Source organism: Nyctereutes procyonoides, unplaced genomic scaffold, assembly GCF_905146905.1.
Source record: "Nyctereutes procyonoides isolate TBG_1078 unplaced genomic scaffold, NYPRO_anot_genome, whole genome shotgun sequence".
Classification (NCBI taxonomy): domain Eukaryota; kingdom Metazoa; phylum Chordata; class Mammalia; order Carnivora; family Canidae; genus Nyctereutes; species Nyctereutes procyonoides.
The window spans coordinates 39,669,778-39,684,511 of record NW_026575042.1 but is presented as its reverse complement, the minus strand read 5'-3'; the positions used below and the strand labels follow the sequence as shown (position 1 = coordinate 39,684,511).

General features: G+C 35.3%; 1 protein-coding gene across 1 annotated transcript in view; it reads left to right on the top strand.

Moving 5' to 3' along the window:
- The window catches only part of SLC9A9 (solute carrier family 9 member A9), a 534,354-nt gene that overhangs the window by 127,533 nt on the left and 392,087 nt on the right, over positions 1-14,734 (top strand). Inside the window, exon 5 of the mRNA XM_055321514.1 lies at positions 8,070-8,185. Within this exon, the coding sequence (XP_055177489.1) occupies positions 8,070-8,185 (116 nt within the window). The remainder of the gene's footprint in view (positions 1-8,069; positions 8,186-14,734) is intronic.

Sequence of the window (14,734 nt, the reverse complement as noted above, 5' to 3'; positions counted from 1 at the left end):
GTGTGTGTGTATGTGTATGTAAATTGAAAAAATATATAAAATGCATTAACATGGGGTCTGGCATAGAGAAGGTGCTCAACAAATGTTCAGGTGTTTGTTCCCTCTTTCCTTCCCTCACGTTTATTCCTATGACAGTCTTCTTAAAATCTCAGGGCCACTTGGGCAGCACCAGTGGCGCAGCAGTTTAGCGCCGCCTGCAACCCAGGGTGTAAATCCTGGAGACCCTGGATCGAGTCCCATGTCAGGCTCTTTGTATGATGCCTGCTTCTGTCTCTGCCTCTCTCTGTCTCTATAAATAAATAAAATCTTAAAAAAAAAAATCTCAGGGCCACTTGACGAGATGAGCACTGGGTGTTATTCTGTATGTTGGCAAATTGAACACCAATAAAAAATAAATTTATTATTAAAAAAAAAAATCTCAGGGCCAGAGAGCCTACAAATCAATGGCAGATAGATGGCTTGAGAAAAATCAAGTTTCCATGGAGTGGTTGGCAGCTAAGAAAAGAAGACAGGCCAGAGATAGAAAACAAACAAACAAACAAATATGGGAGTGTGGTCATTCTGGTGATGGCTTTTGCAAATAAAATTTTTGAGCAGTCAAATATCCTAGCATAGAATTTCCTTCCTAACCTCAACATACACACACTTAGGCCCCTGACAATTAACCCTCCCCTTATTGCTCTCCTTCCTCCTACCCATTACCTATTCAGCTTCCTCTTTCAATTTGGGACATTAAAACTGAGGGCAACTTTCCCCTTCCTCTAAAGACTGTCTCCCTCCAACCCTTTCAAAGAAGAGAAGATGAAGGGCAGATACTTTTGACATGCCCTCAAGCCACCCAAATGACTCTTTAATCCACCCCCACCGGCACCCCTCCCATCCCCACCCCACCCCAACCTTCAATAAAACAGAAGAAACAAAGTCTTAAGATTGGTGGGAAAAGTAGAATGGGCCAAGGGGGCCATATTGTATTGTGAGATATGAGTACCTGCTTCAGTTACAACAGAGTCTCAGGATTCATGGGCTCCCAGAGGCAAAGCAGCCTGGACTGGGTGCTGAAGTGAAAAGCAGGAATGGAGTCACAGCTTAGTTAGGAAGGCCTTTTCCCCTCATCTCTACAATGAGTGGCAGATGGGAGATGGGTCCCTGGATTGCCAAAGGAAGGGTTTCATTTGTTTGTCCATTGGATTTTGTACTGATTGAAGAACAAGCCACCTTCAGTGGGAAAGGTTTTGCATTTTAGGAAAAAAAAAAATCAGTAGTTGGGACTTCCCACATATTGATGCAACACTGCTGGCAGTTTCCTTACTTGAATGTGTATTTCAGGTTCAGCGTATATGCCACCTTCCTCTCAAGCCCTGTCCTGAGTTCCCAGATAAAACAGTTTCTTCTCTTCTGTGATGTTAGTGCACTTGATCTCACTTCTTCCAGGACTGTTATAGCACTTTCTATCATGTGTTCTGCTTCTGTAGGTGACCTGTCACTTCTTCCTGAGGGTAGAAATCATGTCTGGCTTATCTTTGTATTTCTCATAAGACTAAGTAAAGTGACAAAACAATGGCAAAAGAAGAGAATCGTTTCTTTGTCACCTGTAGGAGCCCACTGTTGTATAGACTATCTAAAGCTCATATCATTCCACCCAAGTCAGATTTACCACCTAATGCCAGTAACCTTAACAAAGCAGAATTACTGTTTTGTGTCCTCTGTTTGTGAGTTCTCATGAGATGTGAGCTTCTTTACAACTTCTTCCTCACACCTTTATGATCAACTCAAGTCTCACTTCAATCTCCCTTCTCTCTCTGGAGACAGGCTTGGCTTCCCTCATAGCCAGACTTCTCAGAGGAGTTGGGTATGTTGCCTGTCTTAATTTCCTCATTTTTCATAGGCTTTTCAACACTCCCTAATCTCACTTTAGCTCCCACACTCCTAATGACATTAAATAAAATGGCCTGTTGGCAACATTCAACTCTATTTATCAATGCCCTTCTTCTTGAAACACTTGCTTCTCTTAACTTCTGTGATACTCTACTAGATTTCCATTCATGTCTATGACTGATCCTTGGTATTTTCCACTGCTTCATCATCTTTGCTTCATCTTCAAATGCTGGATCTAGGCCTCTATCTTGAGCCCTCTTCCACTTTATGTTCTCTTCTGACTTTCATGGGTATCTAAGGCTGAAATAACATACAACACACTATGTCTGCACTTAAATCTGTGTCCTGAGCCAATCCTTTATTGAGATCCAAATCTGTATACCAGTCTCACCAGCTGCTCAATCTCAACATTTCTTTTTTTTTTTTAATCTCAACATTTCTAAAGTTGAACTTGTGATCTCTTTCATAAAAGTCCCCCTTTAGTATTCCCCAACTGGAGAATTGTGGACATGTGCAGTCTATACTTCTCTCCATAGGACTTAGGCACAATATTAATAAAATAATAAATTATAAGTTAGCTATTAAATACCTGGTTCCCCCAATAAAATGTAAGCTCCCTCGGGAGGAATTATATCTTTGAGTAGTTTTTTTTTTATGAATGAGTCAATGGGCAAATTAGTGAATACATGAGTGAATGAATAAATGAATTTGGCTAGAAGACCTTCCCAACCCAATCCAGCCCAGCATTAAGAAATTATTAATTCTCTGATAGAAATAGAGAATAGATTGGTGTTTGCCAGGGGGAGGGAGGGAGGATGAGAGATGTGAATGAAGATGATCAAAAGGTACAAACTTCCAGTTAGGAGATGAGTAAGTTTGGGGGATGTAATGCACAGCCTGATGACTATAGTTGATAATACTCTATTGAATATTTGAAAGTTGCTGAAAGAGTAGATCTTAAAAGTTCTCTCCACACACAAAATATTATAACTGGGAGGTGATAGGTATGTTATCTAACTTTCTGGGTAATCATTTTGCAATATATTCATTGTATATCATGACATTGTATACCTTACATCAACTGTATTTCAATAAAGCTCAAAATAAAAAAGAATTTCTGAATTCTCCAGTGGGGTACTGCTCTTGAATGCATGCTTCAGAAAAAAAAAAAAGAAATGTGAGATATATACTATTAATAAAGTGTGAACAAATAAATAGGGAAAGATATTTATCTAAAGGAAAATGTTTGGGTACAGAAATCAGAACTCTAGATGTGGATTATAACCTTCATATTGCTTCCAGAGCCTGTTGGTTTGGGATTTTTCCCACTTCAGAGTGAACTTCACATAGTGGCCTATTTCACAGGCAGGGATGTGGCTTTTCCAACAGTTAAGGGAACTGGTCCACACAGCTGTATCTACAAAGTGACAACTCCCTTAACTTATCCCTAGCAATTAAAAAGAAACTTGCCTTTTTAGTAAATCTATTCATTACTTGATTAAAACTATTTTTTATAAGAAGATATATTTTTCTTTAAAATACTGATAGAGATTAAGAGGGCATACTTAAAAATCATCCAAGCAAATAAACCTTCTGGAATTTTTTTCCTTTTTTGTGAATTTTTATTGAAATTGTAGTTAGTTAACATACAGTGTAATATTAGCTTCAGGTGTACAATATAGTGATTCAACACTTCAATACAACATCCTTTGCTCATCACAAGTGCCCTCTTTTATACCCATCATCTATGTAACCCATGACCCCACCCAACTCTCCTCTGGTAATCGTCAGTTTGTTCTCTATAGCTGAGAGTTGGCTTCTAGGTTTGCCTCTATCTTCTCTTTTCTATGTTTCAAGTTTTTATTTAAATTCTAGTTAGTTAACATATAATGTAATATAGGTTTTGGGAGTAGAATTTAGTGATTCATAACTTAAGTATAACACCCAATGCTCATCACAAATGCCCTCTTTAATACCCATCACACATTAACCCATCTCTCACCCACCTCCCTTCCATTAACCCCCCACACACACACACACAGTGGAATATTACTCAGCCAGTAAAACAAGCGATATCTTGCCATTTGCAATGAATGATGTGGATGGAGCTAGAGTGTATTATGCTAAGTGAAGTAAGTCAGTCAGAGAAAGACAAATACCATATGATTTCACTCATATGTGGAATTTAAGAAACAAAACAGATGAACATAGGAGAAAGAAGGAAAAAAAAAGAGGGAGGCACACTACAGAAGAAGACGATTAACTATATGGAACTTTTATCACAAGTCTTTAGGTGTGGAAATTTAATAGTGTAAAATATCCTCATGAAATTTAAAAATGAGTTCTCATGTCATAAAGACTCAATAAAGTGAGTGTGTAGAGTATTGTATTGGGCATTTCCCCAAATTCTCTTTTACCCAATGCTTTCTATTAGCATCAACGACATGATTGCCATCCTGTAATACTCTAGCTTTTGAGAGCAGGTTATGGATTTCTACTTTTAGGTCCTCCATAGCACAAGCACTTTGCTTTTCAAAGAGTAGAACTAAGTGGATATTTGTTAAAATCAATGTTATCAACAAATATGGTTTTTATGAGGTAGTTCTGCTTCTGCCCATCCCTATAACTCAGGCTGTCACTAACCTCAGACTGACCCCTGGAGGACGTTTTATTCAGGTCTATCATCTTTACAGCATTGCATGCATTGGACTTCACCAGATTCTCTATCCCCATCAAGCCATATCCCTCCCTGAGCCATCTGAAACATTTCCTGTGAAGTGCTAATAGAATGTACCCTATGAGAATATGGTACTTGCTAATGGTTTTATTATATTAGCTTCCCAATTAATATAGTTATAACTAGTTTTTATTAATAATGTAGCAACAATGACAATAGTTACCATTTATAAAGGAGGGTGTGGTACATGGTATATGCACACTAATCATTGAAATATTATAATTGCCAATGATGATGACCATTGTTATTAGTATTGAGCTTGTACTGAACTGGATTTTTTTTCTCTTTTTTTGGTATTATCTCAAGTAAGCTATGGAATGATAGTTACTTACTTTATGTCCAGGAGTTGATTTGAAGAAAATAAACAAATCATGTGTGTAGGTGTGTGTGTGTGTGTGTGTGTGTACATTCATGTGTGTTTCTCCTGATTTCAAAGCAATTAAAAAGCTTTATAGAGTTGGTGGTTAATGATGTAGGCTTAGCATCCAGCTCCCTGGGTTCAAATCCAGCTAACTTCTGTGACCTTAGGCAAGTTATTTAACCTGAGTTGTAATTTTCTCATTTGAAAAAGGAATGATTATAGCCCCTAACTCAGAATTTTGAGGATTAAGTGACACAGTAAAAGTCTATTGTGTTACATAATAGCATTCACTAATGTATGTTATTTGGTTTTAGTATTATCAATTTTTTAAAAAGGACTAGAAGAATAAAGAAAAGCAAAAAAGAAAAGTTGTCACATTTAATTCCTTTAACCATTATTAACTTTCTAGACTACATACTTTTCATCTATTCCTGTTTGTATGTATGCCTAAGTATGTTCAATTTTTAAAAAATTAGAAATTATTTGTTACCACTTAATAATTTGCTTTACCAATTTACTTTTTCTGTGTCTAACATAAAGTCTTGTATATAGCAGTATCAATTTCATTTTGGCCCATTTATATGTGTTTTGTAATTTATTCACTGGATATTTAGATTTCTTTGACTTTTTTCACTCTTATAAACAACAGAAATCTGATGTAACCTGAATATACATGTTTTGGTATATGTTTGATTAATTTTTGGCATAAATTTGTAGGCAACCATTTAATAAGCTATAGAATATTTAAAAATTAATAATTTCATTAAGACTTTAATTTCATTTCCATCAATAGTATATGAGGCTTTTAGTTTCTATATAATATTGCCAAGCCTGGGTAGTATATATGCGTGTATTTTTTATTTTACCTAATCTAATGGCTTCTGTGCAATATGGGCAAAGTCATTTTAATTCTGAGCCTAGGTTCCCAACCTGTAAGATTAACTAATGGGTATAAAATTCAGAAATATAGTCACAGGTCATAAAGTTTATATTGATTCCAGAGCCTGTAAATGCTCAATATTTGAATATAGCTCGAATGGGAAAGGACTGTGGTGAAGTTGAGTTAACACCAGAAGATAATTTTTATTGCTATTTGCTAAAATATATGCTTCCTAAAAGCGGGAATCTTTGTTTTATTCACTGATGTATCTTAAGCACCTAGCATGGAGCCTGACACATTGTAGGGGGTAAATAATAAATGTCTATTAAATGAACATATAAACTGGATGAAGCTGCCCTACACCTATCAAGAGGCTGCATGACCTGGTTACTGGCTGAATACCCTTCCCAGCATGAGTGCGAGTAGGCTGCCATGATTGAGGCCTCTGGTACTTGCATGTTCCCAATAACCATTGCTGTGTCCCATGACGTAGCCTTTCTCAGATGTGTTAACACCTTCAGCCTAATTAAGATTCAGCCTCCCCAGTATAGTCCACACTCTTCACAGTAATGTTGCCCACCTACTCAAACCCACTATGTTTTAATAATTATAACTCAGAGGCTTGTATTATTTCCAGGTTCTTAAGGATATTCCATTGTTGTGCCTTTGTACAACCCAGGACAACCACCTAACAGGATAGTGGTGATTATATTATATGGGATAATATATAATGTAAAATATATAACTGTTCATCTAGGCAATATTATGTGGTGGTTAAAAGCCTGGACTCAGGAGCCAGTTCTCCACAGTTCAAATCTGGATTTTGCCACTTAATAACTGTGTAATCTTGAACAAGTTACCTGATGACATTGTGTTCAGTTTTCCAATCTGTAAAGTGCAAATAGTACCTTCCTCATAGGATTAACGTGTGGATTAAATCCATTAAAGTTTGTGAAGAAATAAAAAAGTAAGTAAATATTACCTATTTTGATAAATATTATTAGCAATAATAATGACCTCATTGAGATTGTACTCTGTGCCAGAAACCAAATGTATATTATCTCAGGCAATCCTTAAAACAATTCTATGGGTTATTATTATTATCACTATTTCATTAGTAAGGATATTGAGGCTCAGAAAATTTTAGTAACATCCTAAAACCATATAGCTGGTGAGTTGTAGAACCTAGATTAAATGCAGATGTGTCCAAAATATTTTCTCATGGAGAAAAAGTTTTTAACAGAATCTGAAACATCTGCATTCTCATTAACATTATAATTTCTAATATCTCTTTTCTACCCTTTTTAGCCATGCTCACAACCTTAGAACATTTTTTAAGAAATTAACTTTCAAAGCATGTAAATATTTAAACACCCATCAATTGATCTGAGGATCTACAATTTCTAAGAACTCTTAGAGTCAATTATAGTGATTTTACTATGGTCCTGTTCAGCAATCTCTGTATTTCCTCTACTAGGATTTTGACAAAAATCAGTCAGTTAAATAAATACAATTTAAAAGCTATAGGGTGGCAAATAATGACCAAGACAGACAAGTGGTGTTCCATGATGTGAGCTTGGTAAGCTTATAATCTCATGAAAAGAATAGCTATCCTTGCAAGATTAAAACATAAACCTTTCAGAATTCATTTTCAACAGTGTATTGAAGTTGTAGGAGCTCTAACCTGACAGTGATTCTGTACCCAATGTGGCAGCGTCTTGACACTAGCAGTAGTATATATTGTAAAGTAACTGGTTGGCTGGGTGTGCTGTGTGTGACCAATATCTTTCTCACTGGAATGACAGACTTGAAATTTGAACACTTTTCAGGCATGCAACCACACAAAACAATAAAACCTGAAAAGCAACCCATTAACAGATGCTAACCTGGCTGCTCTGTTTGTGGACATAATTTCCTATGACATATTTGACAGATTATTTTATATCCTTGAGATTTATTTATAATCATTGAAATATTCTATAAAATGTTCTGTTACTTTTTGCTAGATGATTGAGTTGGAATATTTGGTAAAAGTGTCTTTCATCGTCAAGAGTTTAGATAATGTACTGAGAGCTAGCATGGCCATGAATTGGCAGAGTGGTGGTAATTTATGCATGATGCTTATTCAGGAAGCACATTAGGATGTTAGCTATGATAGCATGGGTTTGCACAAGATTCATCTTGATGTTTGAGGATCTTATTTTTCTCTTTAACAGGTTAATTATGTATGGCTTTGTGAAAGCTATGGTATATGCTGGCCAGTTGAAAAATGGAGACTTCCATTTCACTGACTGCTTGTTTTTTGGTTCACTGATGTCTGCTACAGATCCAGGTAATTGCTCAGATAGTATTTTTTTTTCATTTAAGAATCAAACATTTAAATTAAATGTTTCTCTAAAGATTATCATCTGTGTCCACATAATAATAATTCCTTATTTCTCTTCACTTGCAGTTGACACATATGTTAGTGACTAAAAAAGGAAAGGAAAGAAATAGGTGAATATTCTAATGGCTTTCAAAAAATGGATCTGAAAGCAATTTCAGTAGTGGGAATTTCAGAATTTAAAATTCATTATAGCTTATTTTTCTAGGATGTATAGCTGTTTTGAGCTGAATGTCTTAGTTTTTTCTCCAACGTCTTCTTTCAAAAATGATCTATTGAATTAAATGGTAAAACAATACTTTCGAAAAGATTGTTTACTATGGAAATTTTCAAACACATGAAGAGTAAGGGGAATAATAAAAAGAATTGTCATATACCCTTCGGCAATTACCAAATATGGCCAATATTTTTGTCTATACCCCCCTACACTCCTTTTATCATGACTGGATTAATGTAAATCTCAAACAGTATATCATTTTATTTGTAAATATTTTGAAAAATGAGCATTTACATTACCTAAAAATACTTATAATTATTCTTTAATCTTACCAAAGAGCTATTATCTGTTCAAATATCCCCAATTGTCTTTTTTATCATTATCATTATTAGTTTGTGTAATAGTTTGTACAAATGGGGCAAATAAGGCTACATTTTACAATTGATTAATATGATTATTGAGTCTCTTTTAATTTATATGTTCCTCCTCCATCTTCTATTTTTGTTAGTTATTTGGGGAAAAATAGGCAGTTTGTTTTGTGGTTGAACTGAATATGGCTCCTTAAAATGTTCCTCTATACCATATATTTCTTGTAAAACTGATGGTTAAATCTAGAGGCTTAATGAAATTCATGATCTTTTTGGGAAAAATTACTTTATAGATGTTGCCGTGAGTTTCTATAGCAAAACATCACATAGTGATTAGTGACTTAGCTGTCAACCTGACTCATCACACTATTTTACAGTTTCTCCAACAAAAACCACCAGAACACACCTGTCGCTAAATAAGATGTGTTTATTACATGTTATGATGAGAGAAAATGAACCCCAGAGGAAACACTGGGACCCTTCAGAGGGTGTTAGAAAAGACTTATTATAGGCTTGGGCTTATGTTTGATGATTTTAGGGAAGGTTTAAGGAATTGGAGCTTTGCTCTGGAAAAGATGCTATCAGGAAGTGGCAGTGATTGGGCATTTTATTAAGTCTTATGCAGAATGAGGGAAGACTGGATTGAGCCTAAAGTCAAAACTGGTAAAGAAGTAGTGAACTCTTAAAATAGCCAGAATAGGGGGATATTTGGTCAATTTTGTGGTTTAGACAACGTTCATTATTTCTGTTGAAACATATTATGCAGTAGTCTTGTTTTTGTCTTTTTAAAAAATATATATTTTTAATTTATTTGACAGAGAGAGAGCAACAGAGACAGAGAGAGAGAGAGAGAACACAAGCAGAGGGGAGAGGCAGGCAGAGGGAGAGGGAGAAGCAGGCTCCCTGTGGAGCCTGGGATGATAACCTGAGCTGAAGGGAGACACTTAACTGACTTAGCCACCTAGGCACCCCTTTGTCTCTCTGGTGTTCTTTGTTTTTTTTTTTTTTTGTATTTTTTTTTTTTGAGATTTATTTATTTGACAGAGAAAGAGAAAGAGCTGGGGGAGAGGGCAGAAGGAGAGAAAGAGAAACTCTCAAGCAGACTCCCGACTAAGTGTGGAGCCCAATGTGGGGCTTGATCCCACGACCCTGAGATCATGACCTGAGCCAAAATCAAAAGTCAGATGCTTAACCAACTGAGCCACCCAGATACTCATTTTTGTCTTGATCTGTCATAGTCACAGAGTGACCTTGTCTGATACTGTTCTGTGAAATTATCTGTGTATGCAGAACACCAAGGTTCAAATAATAATACTAGGTCAGCCCCCAAATGTCAGGGGCTGTCTTGTCTTTCTTAGGATAGCCTCTGACCAGTGGTATTGGCACCATTGTTTGCTTGTTGTAAATGCAGAGTCCCAGGCTCAACTCCAGATTTACCGAATTGGATTCTAGAATTTAAAAGGGAAGCATTACCTTTTAGAATTCTCCATTTTAGCTAATGATTTTAGTATGTATTGATGGCTACTGCTTAGTTAGCCCAGTATTAATTAAGGGTTACAAGCTAGTAGTATGCTAATTCTAGCTGATGTTTATATTTATTGGCCAGTGCTCTCGTATAAATAACTATTTAAGTACCCCATAATGTCATTTGAACAAAAAAGCAGGATAAATGATTGATTCTTTCCCTTTATTTACCAATTTTCAAAATAATGAGTTGTTTCCTTGGCATCCTCCACATATGATCAAGGATATTTTTCTTTTTTAAAGTATTATTTCAATACATGGATTTTAACTTGGCTGACATGTTTCTATCTACTGCTGTCATTATTCTTTTTGATGTTCAGAATACTCCAACTTGATAACTGAGAACTTCTTCAAGTTTCTCCTATTTCCTTTTGTCATGACCCCATGGGTCTTTCATAGCTTTTTTGTCGTTGGGTAAGACTAGATGTTCCAACTTTAATTTGTGTGTTTCCTGCATCCTTACTTAGAACCAGTCATTTCTCCCAGAAGCCTTAGTTCTTTATAAGAAGGAAATTTATTTGGAGACCAAAATTTGGGAATTACGGGTTTTCATTGGTACTGGATTGGTCATTGTTTCTAGATATTTTTATTTGTTTTAAAGGAGAAATAATATCAAAAATGTATATTAATATTTTCAGCTCAAATTTAAGATTACAGAAATTTTACTTAACTGCCTTAAATTTTTATTTTACTTTTTCTTCTGCCTACTTTTCTTCTTCCTATTACATATATAATTTCTTATTTCCTTAAAATAAATATTTTCAAAATTATAATTTGCATATTATTATTTAAAAATATGATTATTGAAAATGCTTAAGATTTCATTGTGGTTCTTTTTAACCTTTGGATATATCTAACTGGGATGAACAGTTAAAAATTACTGTTCTAAGAGCTCTTGAAATAATTCTTCTGTGGATTATATATTGTGAATATACAATAATGTTGATTTGTTTCATTTTGTTTTTAACTTTTATTTTAGAATTAAATAGCTACAGAAGTCCAAAATGAAAATCATAGAACCAAACAAGAGACATTGAGCTTCTATCTCTATCCCCTCTACCCTAACTTTCCAACCATTTTGGTTGGTTTTTCTTAAAAAACTTCTACTTAAAACTTCTACTTTTAATCTAAGTCAATACACAAACATAAACATACTCTCCTAAATGCTACTGTACACGTTTCCTCACTTGATTCTTCTTTAACAATATTTTAGAGAATAGTCCATAGCAATATGTAAAGCTCTCTCTTTCCTTGTTTTTTATAACTCCTTTGTACTCCATGGATTATTCAACCAGTTATCTATTGACAGACATTTACTTTTTTTCTTATCCTTTGCAATTATGAATGGCATTGCAACTATTAACACTAAAATAAATACTTTCCACATTTTTACAGTGTTTTAGAACTGGGATAGATTTATAGAAACAAATTAGGAGGTAAATGCATTTGTAATTTTCCTAGATGCTGAATTCTTCTCCATAAAGTTTGTGTGATTTTGCATTTATACCAGCAACATTAGACAGTACCTATTCTTTACAGTTTTTCCAATGCAGAATTCTATCACAGTTTTGGATTTTTACTTATATAGTTGGTGAGGATTTATGTCTCCATCTGGTTTGACTTAATACTTCTCTTATTATGAGTAAGGTTAAATATGTGTTCATACGTTTAAGAGACATGTGCTTTTATTTTTTTCTGAAAATGAACCATTTATAAGATGGATTTGCTCTAGTAGGGTTGTTAATTTTTATTTTTCAAGTTTTAGAGGACTTTAACATATTAGAGATATTAACCTTCTGTCTATAATAGAAGTTATAAATATTTTTCCAAGTTTTTTATCTGTTTTTTTTTGTTTATGCTATGAAAGAGGAAAAATAATCTTTTAGTGCATGATGTTGACTCATTTCCTGGAAGAAGATGAAATAAAAGTAGGAAAAAAAAAAGAAATAAAATAGGTCTCAGATTAGGAACTCACAGTGTAGATTAGAGGATCAGAGCCCCAGAGTCATGTAGAGGTACAGACTGCTCCATCTTCAGGGTTAGAGATGACTCAACTCCCAGGTCATTGCTGGAAGATCTCATGCTACATTCTCACAGCTCCAGGGAAATTCAGAAGTTCCATGGTAGCAGTGGGAAGCATGAACTCAAAATGAGATATTTTCAACCTATTAGTGATTTCTAGTTACGTAGGGTTAGTCTTTTCTGCCCATATATTGACATTTTGCTTTTAATGGTCAGGTCCCATTTCATGTCACCTTTGCACAAATCTGCATGTTAAAAAGCATTGTATCCATAGTTTCTCCATCCTAGTGCCAAAGGCCAAGTTTGTCGCATCCTACTGAGTGATTCAGTCAGCTCCAAGCACAATTGTATTTTGTTAAAGCTTTAATTCTTCTGTGGCTGGTGATATCCCTGAGGTTATGTTTACATGACACAGGAAAATTGATTGAAATAGAAAAATAAATCCAACTTGGTAAGATGGGTATTTATCTGCATTGCGTCAAACAATTGGGCTGACTAAACTTAAAAAAAACAAAAAACAAAAAACAAACCAGAATTGACTCACAGCCATGAAGAGAATCCTGGGAACCAAATCTACTTTCTAAGTCTGGCACAGACAAGCTGTGCAACTTTGGGCACCATTTAGCCGTTCTAGATTTTATGCGTTCTTGGAAGTGGAAGATATTTGATCTCATTTCTCCCAACCCTTTCATTTTACAGATGAAGAAACTGACTTTTCATCTGTAAAATGAAAAGTTTTGACTAGAGCCCTTTCCAGCTGTAACATTCCCTGTTTCTTATTTCTATAAGATTGGTTTTCATTTTAAAACAAGCTTTTGTTTTAAAGAACGTTAAAAATCAACCCAAAGCCCCTCCACTCAGGCATTCTTGGGTTCCAATACTGATTCAGCAAATGTTAGAGAAGATCTTACATAGTAGAGACCCACATGTGAACAGGAAAAAGCTTTCTTCTTTTACTGGGAGCTAATTGTTATATTAAAACACGCTGAATCTACTCTGCAATTTAAGATCTTCAACAGCCTTAAAACACCTAGTTAATCTTACCCCACAATTATTCATTTATTGTCTAAATTATTGTGACTCACTAATTTATGAAAGAAAACCTGTGCTCCCCAGGTCTGACTTTTCTTGGCCTTCTTTAAATTAATTCTTTCTCATTTAGCCTTAGCTAAATCTTAGCCAGGTGTTATTAACTATTCATATTTTTCCTTTATAGGCACATATTTAGACTTAAACCTAATTCTTCTTGCATGTTTGACTCTCCTCAGCCAATTTTCAGTTTACCTCCAGTTAGGATGATTTGACTATTATTTAATCGATTTAATTTCCTCTTGTCCTCACTGACAAAGATCCTGCTGATGATGTAAAGGTCAGCAACAGCACTTAACAGAAAGTGGATGATTAAAGGCAGAGCCCCCAAAGAGATCATGTATGGTAAATGGCAGGATTAGGAGAGGAGAGAAGTACTTAGATGGCTTAATCAATGAGTCCGCTCATCTTCAGGTATGTTCAGATAAAGGAAAGTAGGAGGATAGGGAAGAAAAAAGAAAAGACAAACAATATGGCAACAACTAGAAATGTTGCTTTAGTTAATATTCTTCAATTTACAAATGATCAAAGCCCATAAGGGAACCCTCTGACCTTATACTATCCTCCTATCTCTTTCATCATTGACTTGGCTTCCAGTTTGGTAAATTTGACTACCCAAGATAGTGGATTTTTATTGATAAGTCTGAAATGTCCCTTTATATATGAGCTAGGTGAGATTGAGAGGTCCTTAAGGTGTACAAAGACATTTGGGAGTCCTGGTGTACCCAACACATCAATATTGTTGCTGCCTCAGCACATTTGCATTTGTTGTTTCTCCCTCCTTGCCTTCTTCAGGTATTTGCCCAAATGTTACCTCAGAGACCTTCCCTAACCATCCTATCAAAAATTGTACCCTGTCTCCTCTGCTACACAGTCATGCTAAAATCCTGATGCAGCCCATCCCTTTTCCTTGCCTTACATTCTTGTACAGCACTAATCACTATTGATCTACTATTTATTTCCTTATTTTTTGTCCCCTATGAAGAAGTTTTTTTTGTTTTCCCCACTTTGCACTCTTATATTTTTAGTATCTAGAACAACAGATTCTTAATAAATACATATTAAATTAATAAATTAATACATTTGTGAAAGAAACTGCTGGAGTAAAGTGTGAAGCTTGAAAGGGGATCTTTTCTCAAATAGAATGTGAAGCACTTAGTATTCCAGATCACTCTTAGAGATTTGGAGTCTCATGACCCCAGGAGGGACAGTGACTCAAGATGAGGGTGGAACTCATGCACATGGCTGAACTTCCAACTGAGTGGCAGTGCTGGTTTC